We start from the raw sequence: 18,868 nt of genomic DNA on the forward strand, positions 1-18,868 counted from the left end.
AGCCATTGTTTCCCTCCCTAAATCCGGGGTAATCATTCCCGTCCCAGAACAGGAACGGTTTACAGGCTTCTCTTCGAATCTCTTTGTACCGAAAAAGGACAACAAGTTTCGTCCCAGTCTGGACCTCAAATTGCTGAACAAGAAGTCGTCCCTGACACTCTAGCCGTTGCGGGTGGCTCGTCAACAGGAAAAAGTCCTGTCTTGTTCTTTCTCAGTGCCTCGTATTTCTGGGCATGTCCTTCAACACTTGTCGGACCAGAGTCTTCCTTTCCGAAGACAAGATATCCCTCCTTCGTCGGGAAGTTCGCGTGCTCCAGGGTTCTCGGCTTCCCTCCTTTCCGATGGACCATGAAGGTCCTCGAGAGGTTGGTTGCAACATCAGAAGCGATTTCCCTTCGCCCATTGTAACGGGGTCTACCAAGCTGGGGTACCTCTTTCAGTACCACCCCGTGTTTCAGAAGGTCCACTCTGGCTTTTGCTAGATTCTGAATGAATGACGCTGGCAGGAATCTCTTGATTACATGAGAGCATATAAAAGCTGCCTGCTTCTCCACGTATTTCCAGTCTAAGAATACCCTTTATTTCTTTATTTACAGCACACAGAATATATAACACAGATACACAGGGCCGGCCAATAGGAAAACAGCAGGCCAGACATACATTACAATAGCCGCAGGGGGCCGGAGCCTGCCGCTATTTACTGTGGGAATTACAAAGATGGGGGGAGGTCAGAAAGAGAATATCTTGTCCAGGGGCGCAGCCTGTGGACTGATGCATTTCACATGGAAACTATTATACATACATATACTGCATAACATTCTTGGTGCTGGGAGGTTCTGTAACACGACTCCCCTTTTCAGCGACACGATCGGCATGCACAGTCTGATCCTTAACGGATCGGTTTGGGGATGACCGAAGTTTATGGGGTTGGTACGAGTTCCGTTTGTCGACTTAGTCCATCGGCGTTACCGTTTTGTTTGCCGGGTCTGTAGTGGATGGTGAAGTCCAGAGGTTGTAGGGCTAAACTCCACCGCAGTAATCTGGCGTTGTCTCCGGAGACCCGATTAAGCCAGACTAGAGGATTATGGTCCGTTAGGAGGGAAAACTGTCGTCCATACAAATATGGTTGTAATTTTTTGAGTGCCCATACTATTGCCAGGCACTCCTTCTCGATGGCCGCATAGCTCACTTCACGGGGCAGTAGTTTCCGACTCAGGTAAGCTACCGGGTGTTCTTGGCCGTCCGGCCCGACTTGGCTCAGTACTGCCCCCAATCCAAACATAGAAGCGTCTGTGTGGACAAGGAAATGTTTAGTTGGATCGGGTGCGGCCAATACAGGGGTATTGATGAGGGCGTCCTTTAGCTGGCGGAAGGCTTCCTCACACTCTGGGGTCCAGGTTACCTGGCGGGGTTGGTTCTTACGGGTCAGATCAGTGAGGGGCTTGGCTACGCTGCTGTAATTGGGAATGAATTTCCTGTAATACCCCGCTGTCCCTAGAAACGCCATGACCTGGGTTTTAGTGCGTGGGGTGGGCCATTTGGCTATGGCCTCAATCTTGGCTGGTTCTGGTCTCTGTTTCCCACTTCCCACCCAATGCCCTAAATACTGAACCTCTGCTTTGCCCACGTGACACTTGTTTGGGTTCAGGGTGATTCCGGCCTTGTGGATCCTGTCTAATACTGTCTCTAGGTGATTTAGATGCTCTTCCCATGTCGCGCTGTAGATGGCGATGTCGTCCAGGTAGGCACACGCATAGTCCTGGAGACCATCCAGAAGCCGGTCAGCCAGCCTCTGGAAGGTCGCCGGGGCAGTCTTCATACGGAATGGCATAACTCGAAACTGGAATAAGCCAAACGGGGTGACAAATGCCGACTTGGGAATAGCATCAGGACTAAGGGGAATCTGCCAGTAGCCTTTGCATAAATCAATGGTGGTCAAATACTTTGCCCCTGCCAGCCGGTCTAACAAGTCATCCACACGCGGCATGGGATACGCATTCGTCACTGTTTTCTCATTGAGCTTACGATAGTCTACACAAAACCGTGTAGTCCCATCCTTCTTGGGCACTAACACTACGGGGGATGCCCAGGGACTATCTGACTCTTCAATGACCCCTAAACGCAACATCTCTTGTATCTCTTGTCGCATCTCTTCTCGTACAGACTCAGGGACGCGGAAGGGGGGTTGTCGCAGGGGGGTCTGATCCTGGGTCTCAACCTTGTTGTGCCAGGTGAGTGTACCCGGGTTTCCCCAAAAACATCCTCTGTCGCTGCCTCAACAACTCCTCCGTTTGCTGTCTCTCCCGGGGACCTAAGTCTTCACCCCAGTGTACCTGGTCCCATGTTTTAGACTGAGTCCTCTCCCCTAAGACATCAGGCAAGGGAAGTCCGGCTAAATCCTCTGCTTCAGGTGCACAGATGGCCACTACCTCTTCAGGGCGCTCCCGATAGGGCTTCAGCATATTCACGTGGAACATGCGGATAACCCTGGGTTCGTCACAATCGGCGACATTATAGGTCGTGTCGGCTATTTTCCCCACTACCTGGTAGGGCCCCTGCCATGCAGCTTGGAACTTGTTCTGCCTAGTGGGCTCTAACACCAGGACCTTCTGCCCTATTTCCAAGGTGCGCTCTCTGGCCCTCCGTTCGTACCATACGCGCTGGCGCCGCTGGGCCACCTGCATGTTCCCACGTACAGCCTGGGTCAGCTCCTGTAGGCGGTCCCGGAATTCCAGCACATAGGGTACAATAGGTACCCCTTCTATGGTGCCCTCCCCTTCCCAGTGTTCTTACACTAAGTCTAGGGGTCCCCTTACCCATCTCCCGTATACCAGTTTGAATGGGGAGAACCCCGTGGATTCTTGGGGCACCTCTCGATAGGCAAACAGGAGGTGAGGCAAGAATTTCTCCCAGTCCCTGTAGGTCCTGGTAAAAGTCCCAATGAGTTGTTTTAACGTCCCGTTAAAGCGTTCACACAACCCATTGGTTTGCGGGTGGTACGGGGCGCTTCTAATGGACTTTACGCCGCACAGCTTCCACAGTTGGTTGGTCACCTCTGCTGTAAACTGGGTACCCTGGTCTGAGATAATCTCCCGGGGAAATCCAACCCGTGAGAAAACCTGGAGCAAGGCAGCCACCGTCTCTGACAGTATGTTAGGTAACGCAACCGCCTCTGGATACCGTGTGGCATAATCTACCTCTGTCAATATATACCTTTTCCCTGACGGACTGGGTTTGGCTAACGGTCCTATCAGATCGACCGCTATTCGGCTAAATGGTTCCTCCACAATGGGGAGGGGGCGTAATTTGGCCTTGCATCGATCTCCCCTCTTGCCAATGCACTGGCAACTGTCACAGGTCTGGCAGTATTGACGAACATCATAGGTTACCCCCAGCCAAAAGAAGTTTTGTCAGACGATGCCTGGTGCGACTGACGCCGAAGTGCCCGGCCCAGGGTATGTCATGAGATTCTCAGTAACTCCTGTCTATACTTCTTGGGAACTACCAGCTATCGTTTTATAGTGGGGCTCGTCCCTGTGTGGTGCTGCTCTGTGATCCGGTAGAGGAGTCCCTGCTTCCATATAAACTGTTCCCCTTCCAGTACCCCTCTCCCCTCCTGTGCCTTCCCACGATATCCCTCCAATGAAGGATCCTCAAGTAACTCCCTCTTAAATTCATCTGGGGTGGCCCAAGAAATGTGTCTGGCTATGGGAATACGTGTAGGGCTGGGATGTCTTACCTGGGCCTCCTCTGAGTGTGATTCCGCCTTCGCAGCTCGAGCTTGTCTCCGGGTGGTCACAGGATATGTCTCAGCCAGAGGGGCAACCGAGAAGGCAGACAACATGGGCCCCAAGTCATTTCCCAGCAAAACGTCTGCAGGCAAATCCTCCATCAAGCCGACCTCAACAAGGCCATCCCCAACTCCCCAGTTCAGGTGAATCCTGGCAGTGGGCAGTCGATGTATGGCTCCCCCTGCTACACGGACTGCCACTGTCTGGTCCGTCTTCTCTTGGTCCCGGACGAGATGAGGCTTCACAAGGGTCAAAGTTGCTCCGGAATCTCTTAGTCCCTGCATGCGTTTCCCATTAACCCACACGACCTGTTGATGCTGTTGTCGATTATCTGCCTGGGCTGCCTGCATGGGGTCTACTTCATGCAGCACTTCCTCCATGTCTTCCACCCCTTGGTTAGTTGTAGCCCCCAATGCCGGGTCAGGTTCGCCCTTGTAGCAGTGTACAGCGGCCCGGCGGAAGGTAGCTGTTCCCGCTTTTGGCCACTGGGTATGCTGAGTCCGATTGGGACATTGTCTTTGCAGGTGGCCCAGCTGACAACAGGTGTGGCATCGCGCCCCAGGGGAACTGTGGTAGGCCGGGTTTCTAGCTGGTCCCCCTACAATCTTCGGTGGTTTGGGGCCCTCCAGGTCCATGGGCGGACCCCTAGTGACCATCTTTGATCCGGACAACTGAGGCCTCCTGGTGTCATGATGTTCATCGGCCAGACGAGCGGCTTCCTCAAGAGTCATTGGCCGCCTGTCCCGAAGCCAAGCCATTCCTGTGTCTCGGGGTTTAGTCCATTAAAGAATCGTTCTAACAAGAAGAGCTGGAGGATGTCCTCCTTAGTGGTTGCTTGGCTCCCTTGTACCCACTGTAGCAGTGACCGCCGTAATTTACAGGCCCATTCAGCGTGGGTATTGGTTACTCGTTTTATAAGTCCGTGGAACTTTTGGCGGTATGCCTCTGGGGTCAGCGCATACCGGGCCAAGATCACTTCTTTGATCTGCTCATAGTCCATACAGTCCTCATCGGGTACCGTGCGATAGGCGTCCGCTGCCCGGCCTGTCAGCTTGCTGGCCAGAATCTGATCCCGTTCCTCTGGCTTCACTTGATGAAGGGCACACTGCCGCTCAAAGTCCTGCAGAAAGCCATCAATGTCTTCCTCTGCCTCCCCCAACTGTCAGAAGGCATTATACTGAATCTTTTTGTGGCTTACGGTTGAAGGTACCTGGGCGGAGTCCAGAGCTCCCCTTGCTCGCTGACTCTCCTCTCTCCGCTCTGCCATCTCCATCTTGGCCAGCTCCACTTTGGTCCGCTCTGCCATCTCCATCTTGGTTAGCTCTATCCTGGTCCGCTCGGCCATCTCTTCCTTCAGATCAGTACGCACATCAGCCATCACCTCTCGTATGATCTCTACTGCAGGGTTTGGGCCATAGAACGCCAGTCTGTTCTTTACCTCCCTCTGGAATTCAGTCTCCTCCACGTTCACATTGGGGGGCGCTGCACTGTCGTGTTCCATGATGGCTGCTATCAAATCCGCTTTTGTTTTGTTGCTGGCGATTAACTCTCGGGCCTCCATTCATTCCTTTCCTCCTGTAGAAGGGATATCACATCCCGCTTTCTGCCACCAGTGTAACGAGGTCTACCAAGCTGGGGTACCTCTTTCAGTACCACCCCATGTTTCAGAAGGTCCACTCTGGCTTTTGCTAGATTATGAATGAATGACGCTGGCAGGAATCTCTTGATTACATGAGAGCATATAAAAGCTGCCTGCTTCTCCACGTATTTCCAGTCTAAGAACACCCTTTATTTACTGCACACAGAATATATAACACAGATACACAGGGCCGGCCAATAGGAAAACAGCAGGCCAGACATACATTACAATAGCCGCAGGGGGCCGCCAGAGCCTGCCGCTATTTACTGTGGGAATTACAAAGGTGGGGGGAGGTCAGAAAGAGAATATCTTGTCCAGGGGCGCAGCCTGTGGACTGATGCATTTCACATAGAAACTATTATACATACATATACTGCATAACATTCTTGATGCTGGGGGGTTCTGTAACACTCATTTCATTCAAGACCTCTTCAGCAGGCTGTTCTATCACAGGGGGACATGTCTGTCTTTCCTTGCATCGTCCGATCCGGCTTTCTTCCCAGGTCAAACGGTTCCTCAACTGGTGGCCGAGGTCACCTCTCATATCCCAGAGCAGATCCTTCAGAGCAGATCCTTCCTTCCAATTCTCTGGCAGGTGGTGACGACGGATGCCAGCCTGCTCGGCTGAGGCGTGGGGCTTTTGTCACCTGTTTTTTTCAGGGTCGTTGGTCGGCGCAGGAGTCCTCTCTGCCGATCAATGTCCTCGAGTTCCGGATTATCTTTCTGTCTTTTCTTCACTGGGTGAGGATTCTCAGGAGTCTGCCAATTCGAATCCAGAGACAATGCCACAGCAGTGGCATGTCAACCACCAGGGGTGGACACAGTTCTCTGGCCTCCGCCGAGTTTTCCAGGATCCTCCTTTGGGCAGAGGCATCGGTCCTGGTGAGATCCGCAGTGCATGTCCCCGGCGTGGACATTTAGGCCGCTGACTTCCTCAGCCACGAGGGCCTCGCGGCAGGGGACTGGTCCTTACTTCAGGAGGTCTCCCATCGGATTGCTCTTCGATGGAGGACTCTGGGAAGTAAACCTAACGGCGTCCCGATTGAACAGGAAGGTCCCTTGGGTTGTCCCAAGGTCCCGCGATCCTCTCGCAGTGGTGTTGACGCTCTGGCCATTCCTTGGTCGCAGTTTGTGCTCCCCTATCAGTTCCCACCCCTTCCCTTGCTTTCCAAGCTGTTGAAAAAGATCAAGGCGGAAGTGGTGCCGGTGATTCTGATCGCCCCAGATTGGCCCAGGAGTTCTTGGTTTGCGGAGATCGTCAATCTTCTCGCGAACGCCCCCTGGCACCTTCCAGACAGACCCGATCTGCTGTCTCAGGGTCCAATCTGCCACCCGAATTATCGGTCGCTCAGTTTAATGGCGTGGCTGAGGACACCGCAGTTCTAAGAGCGTCCGGCCTTTGGGTCTGGACGATTCATACTATTATCCAGGCAAGGAAGCTTTCGTCTTCCAGGATCTACTATCGTACCTGGAAGGCGTACTTCCGTTAGTGTGAGTCCAACCGCTTTTCACCTATGTCCTTTTCCCTGCCTTCCCTTTTGGTTTTCCGTCAAGCAGGACTGGATTCGGGCTTCGCTCTTAGTTCCCTAAAGGGCCAGGTTTCTGCGCTCTTCTTCCCTTTCAGAAGACGTTATCATCTCAGCCACAGGTTAAGACCTTCCTTCAAGGAGTAACCCACGCTGTCCCTCCGTACAGGGCCTCTGTGGATTCATGGGATTTAAAGCTTGTGCTGGATGTTCTGAGGGGTTCCCCCCTTTGAGCCTCTCAGGGAGTTTTCCTGTCAGTTCTATCTCGGAAGGTGGCTTTTCTTGTGGCCTTCACTTTGATCCGCCGCATTTCCGAGTTGGAGGCCATTTCTTGCCGACCTCCTTTCTTGGTTATCCACCAGGACAAGGTAGTCCTCAGGTCTCCGCCTTCCTTCCTTCCCAAGGTGGTTTTCACCTTCCACCTCAACGAGGATATCGTTCTACCTTCCTTTTGTTCAGCTCCGACTCATCCTCTGGAGCGATCGTTGGACAGGCTGGACCTCGTCAGGGCAGTGAGGGTCTCCCTGGCTGAAAGAAAACACCGTGTGCACAGCTACACTGTGGTGCCTAGACTAGGTTCCCAGACCTTCAATCCAAAAATAAAGAAGTCTAGCACTCAACTTAAGCGGCGATAGGTTTGATTTATTTGTTGCACTTGAAACGTTTCAGTCCATAAGGACTTTCATCAGTCACGTGCCATTCGTAGTCCGTAGGGGGGAGTTCATATAGAATAAAGATACACTGAATGTGCAAATAGCGCCGCCACAACTTGGGACATAGGTGGTGGAAGTAAACTAAAGCTTAATTAGAGTGCTGATATGGTGGGGCGATGGCCATGCTTCAGAATAAAGCACCCACAAGCTGAAAGTGCTGGTGTTAGGGGTGAGGGGCACCGCCTCCAGACACAGTATCCAAGCCTCCAGCTTGTGGGTGCTTTATTCTGAAGCCTGGCCATCGCCCCACCATGGCACGTGACTGATGAAAGTCCTTATGGACTGAAACGTTTCAAGTGCTACAAATGAATCAAACCTATCGCCGCTTAAGTTGAGTGCTAGACTCCTTTATTTTTTTATTTTAGGATCTCCCTGGCTAGCACAGCCGCTTTCCAAAAGACGGATTCTCTTTTTGCCATCCTTGATGGCACGCGTAAGGCCTGCCGGCTTCCAAGGCAACTATTGCTCGCTGGATCAGAACGGCAATTTTGGAGGCTTACCGGGTCAAGAACAGAGTGCCCCCTCCTGGGATAAAGGCTCACTCTACCCGGGCAGTCAGCGCTTCCTGTGCGGTACGCCACAGGGCTTTGTTTTGCAAAGCGGCAACCTGGTCTTCCATCCACACGTTCGCCAAATTTTACAAGGTCCATACCTATGCTTCGGCGGTCACCAGCCTGGGCAGAAGGATCCTGCAGGCGGCAGTGGTGAGTCCTCTGACCTGATGGAAGTCTGTTTTTCCCACCCCAGGCACTGCTTTGGGACGTCCCATGGTTCCTGTGTCCCCCAATGAGAGGCGATAGAGAAAACAGGATTTTTGGTTGCTTACCATAAAATCTGTTTCTCGGAGCATTCATTGGGGGACACAGCACCCTCCCAAGTTGAACAGCTCTGTTTATTGTGTTATACTGTTAAAGAGTGTTCAAATAACTCAAACATTGAGTGTTTGAAACTGTTAATCTGTGGAGCGCTGCAGAATTTGTTGGTGCTATATAAATAAAGTTTATTATTATTATATTATTATTTTTTCTCTTTTACACGTTGCTTCTCCTACTGCTTTCTCACTAACTGAATATCCAACTTCCTGTCGGTGGGGTATACACTGCAGAGGAGGAGCTAACTTTTATTTGCATAGTGTCAGTCTCCTGGTGGCAGCAGCATACACCCATGGTTCCTGTGTCCCCCAATGAAGGCTCCTAGAAACAGATTTTACGGTAAGCAACCAAAAATCCTGTTTTATGTCTTTTTACATCAACTAAGAAATTTGCTCCTCAGACCATGTGGGGTCATCATAACAGAACCAGACCCCAATCAGAGGACAATAAAACATCCACACTCCTTATCTATGAACTGTCCCAATATTTATGGACATAACTGTTTATCACTCACATAATGGTAATTCTGCTTCACGTCACCTGTCTTATCTATGGCATTTTTCTGTGCTGTGTTGTGTTGTGCATAAATATGTGATTCTTCAGAATTTCTACTAGTCTATGCCTGATGAAGAGACCTGAGGACTCTCAATTCTAAATATTTTTCTGTCCTAAACATTGAGACTAATTTACCGACTTCCAGTAGCTTTTTTGCTTCATTTGTTTGTTTTGTTTTCCTTTAGGGTTGACATTTAAATAACTTTGGAACCAGTTACTAATTTTCCATAGACTTCTAGTGTTAAAGCATCACTCCGTTTTTTTTATTTCACCCCCTGGAATAGTATCACCTATGTATATTCCTCCGCTTGTAGTAAAATACTTACCAGCCGCCGTCTCCTTTTGTTATCGGTGCTGCTCAGGTCGGCCTTAAGAAGGTTGTGACTTGACAGATAACTCCATTGATTGCTGGACGGACCGGAAGTCAGTCTTCAATGTAAGTCTAAGAAAGCTGGAACAAGTCTCTCTTAGATTTACATTGTGACGTACTGACCGTTACCTCTGACTTCCGGTCAGTCAGATCTTGCAGTTATAAGATGGTGGAGCGGGGCCGGAGCGGTGCCAGGAAGAACAGAAGACAGTGGCTGGTAAGTATCGTGTTAGGATCAGTGAACAGACATTAGTGATACCACTCGGGGGTGAAATAAAAAACAGAGTGGTGTTTTAATTTACAAGAGTTTAAACAATTGTGACAAAAAGCTAAAAGCATGAACCTCACAAGTACATTCGATGTAAATTATAGACCACTATGGAATAATATAAATTTCACGCTCCATTCTTTCAACCATAGAAGGCACACAAGATAACCATTATTCACATTTTATTAAGAGCCAGATAAAATCATTTGCATATATAAGTCTAAGTTAAAATGTTTAATCTTCTTGAAACCACAAAAAGGAATTTATTTACATAAAGCAAAAAACTCACATAAAGGCCTAAAGTTTATATCCCCCTGCCCATTAGCTACAGGTAAAGTGTAATCTGCAAAATCCACAATATACTCATTTCACAAATGACCTACACTAAAGAGCAAGTCTGACATTGCCATTTAATTCTTAAGGAGTAGAAACAGCATCTGCAATGGTCAAAAATACTGACAGCTGCCACATTATCACTTTTTTTTCATTTGGGCTACTAGGTTACCTGGTAGCCTAAATAATAAAAATATAGAATTGTCTGAGACTGCAATGTATGAAAATACCATGCAGACCAAAAATTTGCATCTACAGTGATGGAAAATTCAGCAAAAATAAATTACATTAACTGTGTCCCTAAAAGAATTTTGAGAGTCCAGATTACAGCTTCAAACACATTGGAATATTGAGATTAAATGTAGATATCCCGGATATGAAGAAACATGTGTGTGTGTGGAGGTCAGAGACACTAATTTTTATGTCACAGAACAATTCTGCAAAATAATTCACAACAAATATTACATGACACTGCAACAGGAAAACATCAAATCAGAACTGCTAAGTACATATTAGTAAATGAGGCATCCAGAGAACTGCAAAATTCCTTTCTTGGTTTCTTTCAACTTTGCCAAAAAAATGTAACATTGTACCTCATTCGGTCATAGGAAATTGCACAAAAATAGTTTCCTATCTGTAATTTGTCTTCAATCAGTAAAAAACTGATTTGTAAATGAGGACTCCGCTAGGTTATGAGAGCGCCTTCGTGTGGTACACTGAATATTCCCCAACAGTCAGGATCCATATTTGTGACGTAAAATGACACCATGACTCTAAGGCCCCAGGGACATAAATCAACAAATTAACGGGAATCCTGCAGAGCCAGGGGATTGACAGATAAAAGAAACATATATTTAAAACATGAGTATATTAGGATGTTGGGCAAAAGGAAACGGTAAGGTGAAGGGCAACACTGTTTCAGGAACTAGTGGGTCCTTTCTGCCATTTTATCAATGATTTCCAGTGCAATAATCCCCTCATCACAAAAGAAGTCCATTGTCTTCCTTATTTTATCGCCGAGAAAAACGGTTCTTGAAAGCTTTTATTGTTTTGGCCATCATGGGAGCGACCTCTGAAAAACACAAGCATAAGGATTGTCTTGTGAGGCATGATTATGTGAAAGATAGCTCCAATATAGAAAGTAGACAACACATAGGGTAGAACAATAAGGCCATAAGAACTTGCTATAAATTAGGGACATAAAAACAAGTCTGCATAACACGTGCACTGATGGAATGACAGTCCCACAAGCACTAGCACCATCTGGGGGACAGCAGACGCACCTGCGTTATAGAATAGGCACTTTTACATATAATGAAGCCATTGACGTCATCCTTGTTAAAAGAGAACCACTGTTAATTACGGCTGTGGAGTCAGTGTCTATTTTGGTGGAGTCGGAGTTGATATAAAATGGACCAACTCCAACTCCTAAAATATATATAATAAACTAGCTGAAGAGCCTTGCGTTGCCAGGGCATAGTAAATATCTGTGGTTAGTTATAGCACCTCACTTCTCTTATTTTCCCATCACGCCCTCTCATTTTCCCCCTCACACCTTTCATTTTCCCCCTGACATCTCATTTTCTCCCTCACACCTCTCATTTTCCCCCTCACTCCTCTCATTCCCCTTTGACACTTGTCATTTCGACATCACATCTGTCATTTTCCGATCATTCCACTATTTTCCCTCACTCCTCTCATTTTGCACTCACACCTCTCCTTTTTCCTTCACACCTCTCATTTTCCCCTCAGTATATACATGTTTGTCATCTCCCTTTTATATAGTATACACCTGTATGTCATCTCCTGTAAATAGTATATACCTGTATGTCATCTCCACTGTATATAGTATATACCTGTATGTCATCTCCCCTGTAAATAGTATATAACTGCTGTATGTCATCTCCTCCTGTATATAGTATATACCTGTATGTCATCTCCCCTGTACATAGTATATACCTGTATGTCATCTCCCCTGTAAATAGTATATACCTGCTGTATGTCATCTCCTCCTGTATATACCTATGTGTCATCTCCTCCTGTATATAGTATATACCTGTATGTCATCTCTTATGTATATAGTATATACCTGTATGTCATCTCCTCCTATATATATTATATACCTGTATATCATCTCCTGTATATAGTATATACCTGTATGTCATTTCCCCTGTATATAGTATATACCTGCTGTATGTCAGTATATACCTGCTGTATGTCATCTCCTCCTCTATATATACCTGTATATCATCTCCTGTATATAGTATATACCTGTATGTCATCTCCCCTGTATATAGTATATACCTGCTGTATGTCAGTATATACCTGCTGTATGTCATCTCCTCCTCTATATACCTGTGTCATCTCCTCTTTTATATAGTATATACCTGTATGTCATCTCCTCCTGTATATACGTGTGTCATCTCCTCCTGTATATAGTATATACCTGTAAGTCATCTCCTCCTGTATATAGTATATACCTGTAAGACATTTCCTCCTGTATATAGTATATACCTGTGTGTCATCTGCTCCTGTATATAGTATATATCTGTGTCATCTCCTCCTGTATATAGTATGTACCTGTATGTCATCTCCTCCTGTATTAGACCTCGTTCAAACGTTATTTGGTCAGTATTTTTACCTCAGTATTTGTAAGCTAAATTGTCAGCCTGATAAATCCCCCGCCAACAGGAAGCCCTCCCCCCTGGCAGTATATATTAGCTCACACATACACATAATAGACAGGTCATGTGACTGACACCTGCCGTATTTCCTACATGGTACATTTGTTGCTCTTGTAGTTTGTCTGCTTATTAATCAGATTTTTATTTTTGAAGGATAATACCATACTTGTGTGTGTTTTAGGGCGAGTTTCATGTGTCAAGTTGTGTGTGTTGAGTTTTGTGTGGCGACATGCTTGTAGCAACTTTTTGTGTGTCGAGTTGCATGTGACAGGTTAGTGTAGCAAGTTGTGTGCAGCAAGTTTTGCGCATGGCGAGTTTTGCACGTGGCGAGTTTTATGTGTGGTGCGTTTTGAGTATGTGCAAGTTTTGTGTGAGGCAACTTTTGCATGCGTTGCAACTTTTGTGCATGTGGCAATTTTTCCGCGTGTGCAAGTTTTGCGTGTGGCGAGTTTTCCATAAGGTGAGTTTTGCACACGTGGCTAGTTTTGCGTGAGCCTAGTTTTGCATGTGGCGAGTTCTGAGCGGTGACTTTTGTGTTTCGACTTTTATATGGCAAGGTAGGTGTATGTGTGGTGAAATGTGTGCTGAGGGTGGTATATGTGTTCAAGCACGTGGTAGTGTGTGGCGCATTTTGTGTGTGTGTTCATATCCTCGTGTGTGGTGATTATCCCATGTCAGGGCCCCACCTTAGCAACTGTATGGTATGTATATTTTTTGGCACCATCTCATTCTTTAAGTCCCCCTTGTTCACATCTGGAAGCTGTCAATTTGCCTCCAAAACTTTTCCTTTCACTTTTTCCCCATTATGCAGATAGGGGCAAAATTGTTTGGTGAATTGGAAAGTGCGGGGTTAAAATTTCGCCTCACAACATAGCCTATGACGCTCTCGGGGTCCAGACGTGTGACTGTGCAAAATTTTGGGAGTCCACCACTCCTTATGGGTCATTTGCATCAAAGCTGTTCCATCCAGCATGTCCACATGAAAATTCCCTCTCTGAACCCTGCTTATACAGGTACTATACAGATGATCAGGTTTTTAAATACATCAGATAGGGATTACCGTATATACTCGAGTATAAGCCGAGATTTTCAGCCCACTTTTTTAGGCTGAAAGTCCCCCTCTCGGCTTATACTCGAGTCATACCCAGGGGTCGGCAGGGGAGGGGGAGCGGGGGCTGTCTAATTATACTCACCTACCCCTGGCGCGGTCCCTGCACGTCCCTGCTTCCCGGCACCCAAGCTTCTTCCTGTACTGAGCGGTCACATGGTACCGCTCATTACAGTAATGAATATGCAGCTCCATCTCCCATAGGGGTGGAGCCGCATATTCATTACTGTAATGAGCGGTAACGGTGAACGCTCAATACAGGAAGAAGCTGCGGGGAAGCAGGGACTGCACAGTGCCAGGAGCAGGTGAGTATAATGGGGAGCGCAGCGCTGCACGATATTCACATGCATCCCGATTCTGGCGCCGCTCCGTCTTCAATGTCTTCTGCGGGGACGCTCAGGTCAAAGGGCGCGGTGACGTGGTTAGTGCGCGCCCTCAGCCTGAACGTCAGTGCTGAAGATGGAACGACGCCGGAACGAGGAACAGGTGAATATAGCATGTGCCGGGGGCCTGAGCGACAGAGAGGTGAGTATGTGATTTTTTTTATCGCAGCAACAGCAAATGGGGCAAGTGTCTGTATAGAGCATCTAAGGGGCCATAACATTTGTGCAGCACTATATAGGGCAAGTGTCTGTATGGGGCCATAACGTTTGTGCAGCACTATATGGGACAAGTGTCTGTATGGGACCATAACGTTTGTGCAGCACTATATGGGGCAAGTGTCTGTATGGGGCCATAACGTTTGTGCAGCACTATATGGGGCAAGTGTCAGTATGGGGCCATGATCAACATTTGTGCAGCACTATATGGGGCAAGTGTCTGTATGGAGCATCTTATAAGGCCATAATCAACGTTTTTGCAGCACTGTATGGGGCACATATCTTTATGGAGCATCTTATGGGGCCATAATCTGCATTTTTGCAGCATTATATTGGGCAAATGTCTCTATGGAGCATCTTATGGAGCCATTATTACCCTTTATGCAGGATTATATGGGGCATATTTTAATATGGAGCATCTTATGGGGCCATCATAAACTTTATAGAGCATTATATGGGGCTCCTGATTCAATATGGATATTCAAAAACACTTAACCTACTGATGTCTCAATTAATTTTACTTTTATTGGTATCTATTTTTACTTTTGACATTTACCGGTAGCTGCTGCATTTTCCACCCTAGGCTTATACTCGAGTCATTAAGTTTTCCCAGTTTTTTTGTGGCAAAATTAGGGGGGTTGGCTTATACTCGGGTCGGCTTATACTCGAGTATATACGGTATATACAATAGGTAGGACTGCTCTATATGGGTATACCTTGACGACTGGTGGAGCAGCTTAGTATACATTTTTTTGCAAAAAAACGTATCAACTAAATACCCTGTTTTTTCCATCTTTTGACTAGCACTTGCTTATTACTGTGATTTTCTTATTTTTTATTTTTACAAGAGAGTATTTTTGACCTTACTGTGCTCTTTTGTGTCTTCAAGTTTCTTGGTGGTATGTGAATAGGTTCCTACAGGCTTGTTCATTGTGCAAGTAGCCCATGTGTTTCTGGCTCTGTAATTGTTCTCTTGTTTCTACAAGACTAGGAAGTCCACCACTCCTTATGGGTCATTTGCATCAAAGCTGTTCCATCCAGCATGTCCACATGAAAATTCCCTCTCTGAACCCTGCTTATACAGGTACTATACAGATGATCAGGTTTTTAAATACATCAGATAGGGATTATATACATTAGGTAGGACTGCTCTATATGGGTATACCTTGACGATTGGTGGAGCAGCTTAGTATACATTTTTTTGCAAAAAAATGTATCAACTAAATATCCTGTTCTTTCCATCTTTTTACCAGCACTTGCTTATTACTGTGATTTTTTTTTACAACAGAGTATTTTTGACCTCACTGTGCTCTTTTGTGTCTTCAAAATTTTGTGGCTGTAGCTGCGATGGTGCAGATGCCAATCCCGGACATACACACATACATACACACCATTATATATTAGATTGGGTACAGTAGTACAATGAAGGATGTGCTGTAGAGTTTTCATAAGAATTTGGGAAAGTTATGAAGTGTCCTAGAAATGTCTGTTCTATACCTGATCTAAGGATCTAGGCCAGTGGTAGCAAACCTATTGCACGCAGGGTCCTCCCGGTGTGCACGCGCACCATCTCCTCAGCACTACCACCGCCACGACTCTCCTCAGCCCGTTCGCTATCTCCCTAATCACTAGCGCCGCGGCACTCTCCTCTGGGGCCATTATACAGTATGGAGCATTATGTTGGTAAATTATACAGTATGACGCATTATGTAGGGCCATTATACAGTAAGAAGCAGTATGTGGGGCCATTATACAGTATGGAGCAGTATGAGGGGCCATTACACAGTAAGGAGCAGTATGTGGGACCATTATACAGTATGGAGCAGTATGAGGGGCCATTATACAGTATGGAGCATTATGTGGGGCCATTATACAGTATGGAGCAGTATGTGGGGTCATTATACAGTATGGAGCAGTATGTGGGGCCATTACACAGTAAGGAGCAGTATGTGGGACCATTATACAGTATGGAGCAGTATGAGGGGCTATTATAGAGTAAGGAGCAGTATGTGGGACCATTATACAGTATGGAACATCATGTGGGGCCATTATATAGTATTGAGCACTATGTGGGGCCATTATAATGTATGGAGCTCTACGTTGCAGGACTGTGTGGGGCCCATTATACTATATGGAGCACTATGTAGAGCCCTTTACACTGTATGGAGGACTATGTGGAGCCATTATACTGTATGGTGGACTATGTGGAGCCATTGTACTGTATTGAGGACTTTTTGTGCCCATTATACCGTATGTAGAGCTGTGTGAAGATTACAATTGAGAATCATACTGTGATGGGGTCTCCATTATTTGTTGGGAGAATTGAGGGAGGGAGTTAGAGTAGGTTCATCATAGTGTGTGGAGGAATTCACTGTGGGGGTATCACACTGTGTTTGGGAGCACTTTTGTTTGCATCATACTTTATCATTTGTTTTATTCAATTTTTTTATCCTTTGTTATTAAATATGTAAATGAAACCATTGGGCCATATGCTTTTTACTGCTGTTACATAACATATTACCGTATATACTCGAGTATAAGCCGACCCGAGTATAAGCCGAGACCCTTAATTTTGCCACAAAAAACTGGGAAAACCTAATGACTCGAGTATAAGCCTAGGGCGAAAAATGCAGCAGCTACCGGTAAATGTCAAAAATAAAAATAGGTACCAATAAAAGTAAAATTAATTGAGACATCAGTAGGGTAAGTGTTTTTGAATATCCATATTGAATGAGGAGCCCCATATAATGCTCCATACAGTTCATGATGGGCCCCATATAATGCTCCATACAAAATACGCCCCATATAATCCTCCATACAGTTTATGATGGGTCCCATAAGATGCTCCATATTAAAATATGCCCCATATAATGCTGCACAAATGTTGATTATGACCCCATAAGATGCTTTATAGAGACATTTGCCCCATATAATGCTGCACAAATGCTGATTATGGCCCCATAAGATGCTCCATAGACACATTTGCCCCATATAATGCTGCACAAATGCTGATTATGGCCCCATAAGATGCTCTATAGACACATTTGCCACATATAATGCTGCACAAATGCTGATTATGGCCCCATAAGATGCTCTATAGAAACATTTGCCCCATATAATGCTACACAAATGCTGATTATGGCCCCATAAGATGCTCCATACAGACATTTGCCCCCATACAATGCTGCACAAATGCTGCTTATGGCCCCATAAGATGCTCCATAGAAATATTTGCCCCATATAATGCTGCACGCCCCATAAGATGCTCCATAGAGATATTTGCCCCATATAATGCTGCACATGGCCCGATAAGATGCTCCATAGAAATATTTGCCCCATATAACACTGCACATGGCCCCATAAGATGCTCCATAGATATTTTCCCCATATGCTGTTGCTGCGATAAAAAATAAATAAATCACATACTCCCCTCTTGTCGCTCAGGCTCCCGGCACTTGCTATACTCACCTTTCCCGTTCCACCGTCGGCGCCGCTGTGTCTTCCATGTCCTCTGCACTGACTCTTCAGGCAAAGGGCGGCGCGCACACTAATCGCGTCATCGCACCCTGACCTGAGCGTCACTGCAGAGGACGCGGAAGACAGAGCGGCGCCGACAGTGGAACGGGGGACAGGTGAATATGCCCCCATTATACTCACCTGCTCCTGGCACGGTCTCTGCAGGTCCCTGGTTCTCCGGGCGCTGACAGCTTCTTCCTGTGTTGAGCGGTCACATGGTACCGCTCATTACAGTAATGAATATGCGGCTCCACCCCTATGGGAGTGGAGTCGGGTCCATATTCATTACTGTAATGAGCGGTACCATGTGACTGCTCAATACAGGAAGAAGCTGCCAGCGCCTGGAGAACCAGGGACCTGAAGAGACCACGCCAGGAGCAGGTGAGTATTATTAGACAGCTGCCGCTCCCCCTAGCCTGCCGACCCCTGGGTATGACTCGAGTATAAGCCGAGAGGTGCAATTTCAGCCTAAAAAAATGGGCTGAAATTCTCGGCTTATACTCGATTATATACAGTATATTATTCCACTATAATTCCAAAAGTTAATTGTTTTATTTGATAAGGAAAAACTTCCTCAGTTGCAGACTTTTTTTTTTTTTTAACAAATATCAAGGTTGGCCAGCTACTTTGGTCCTCTGTGTATTTGAGTTTGACATTTCTGCCTTAAAGGGTTATTCTCATCATGAAAAGGAATAAAATTGCAAAGAGGTTGTAAAAACAAACAACTTTGCAATTTTACTTTTGATAAAAAAATCATCTCCATCCTCAAGAACAGATATCCACTGCAATTGGTGGCTAGTATATTAGGCTTGGAGTGCAGCGCTTACAAGCGCTTTGGTATATAGTCTATAGCACACTAATGTAGGAGTTTTCTAATCTAAAACCTCATTATTC

At 46.5% G+C, this 18,868-nt stretch overlaps 1 protein-coding gene across 1 annotated transcript in view; it reads right to left on the reverse strand.

Moving 5' to 3' along the window:
* Positions 1-9,899: 9,899 nt before the first annotated feature.
* The window catches only part of ELOA (elongin A), an 81,318-nt gene continuing 72,349 nt past the window's right edge, over positions 9,900-18,868 (reverse strand). The window contains exon 11 of the mRNA XM_069757149.1: positions 9,900-11,139. Within this exon, the coding sequence (XP_069613250.1) occupies positions 11,078-11,139 (62 nt within the window). The 3' untranslated portion in view covers positions 9,900-11,077. The remainder of the gene's footprint in view (positions 11,140-18,868) is intronic.

This window comes from Ranitomeya imitator, chromosome 3, assembly GCF_032444005.1.
Source record: "Ranitomeya imitator isolate aRanImi1 chromosome 3, aRanImi1.pri, whole genome shotgun sequence".
In the NCBI taxonomy this organism is placed as follows: Eukaryota; Metazoa; Chordata; class Amphibia; order Anura; family Dendrobatidae; genus Ranitomeya; species Ranitomeya imitator.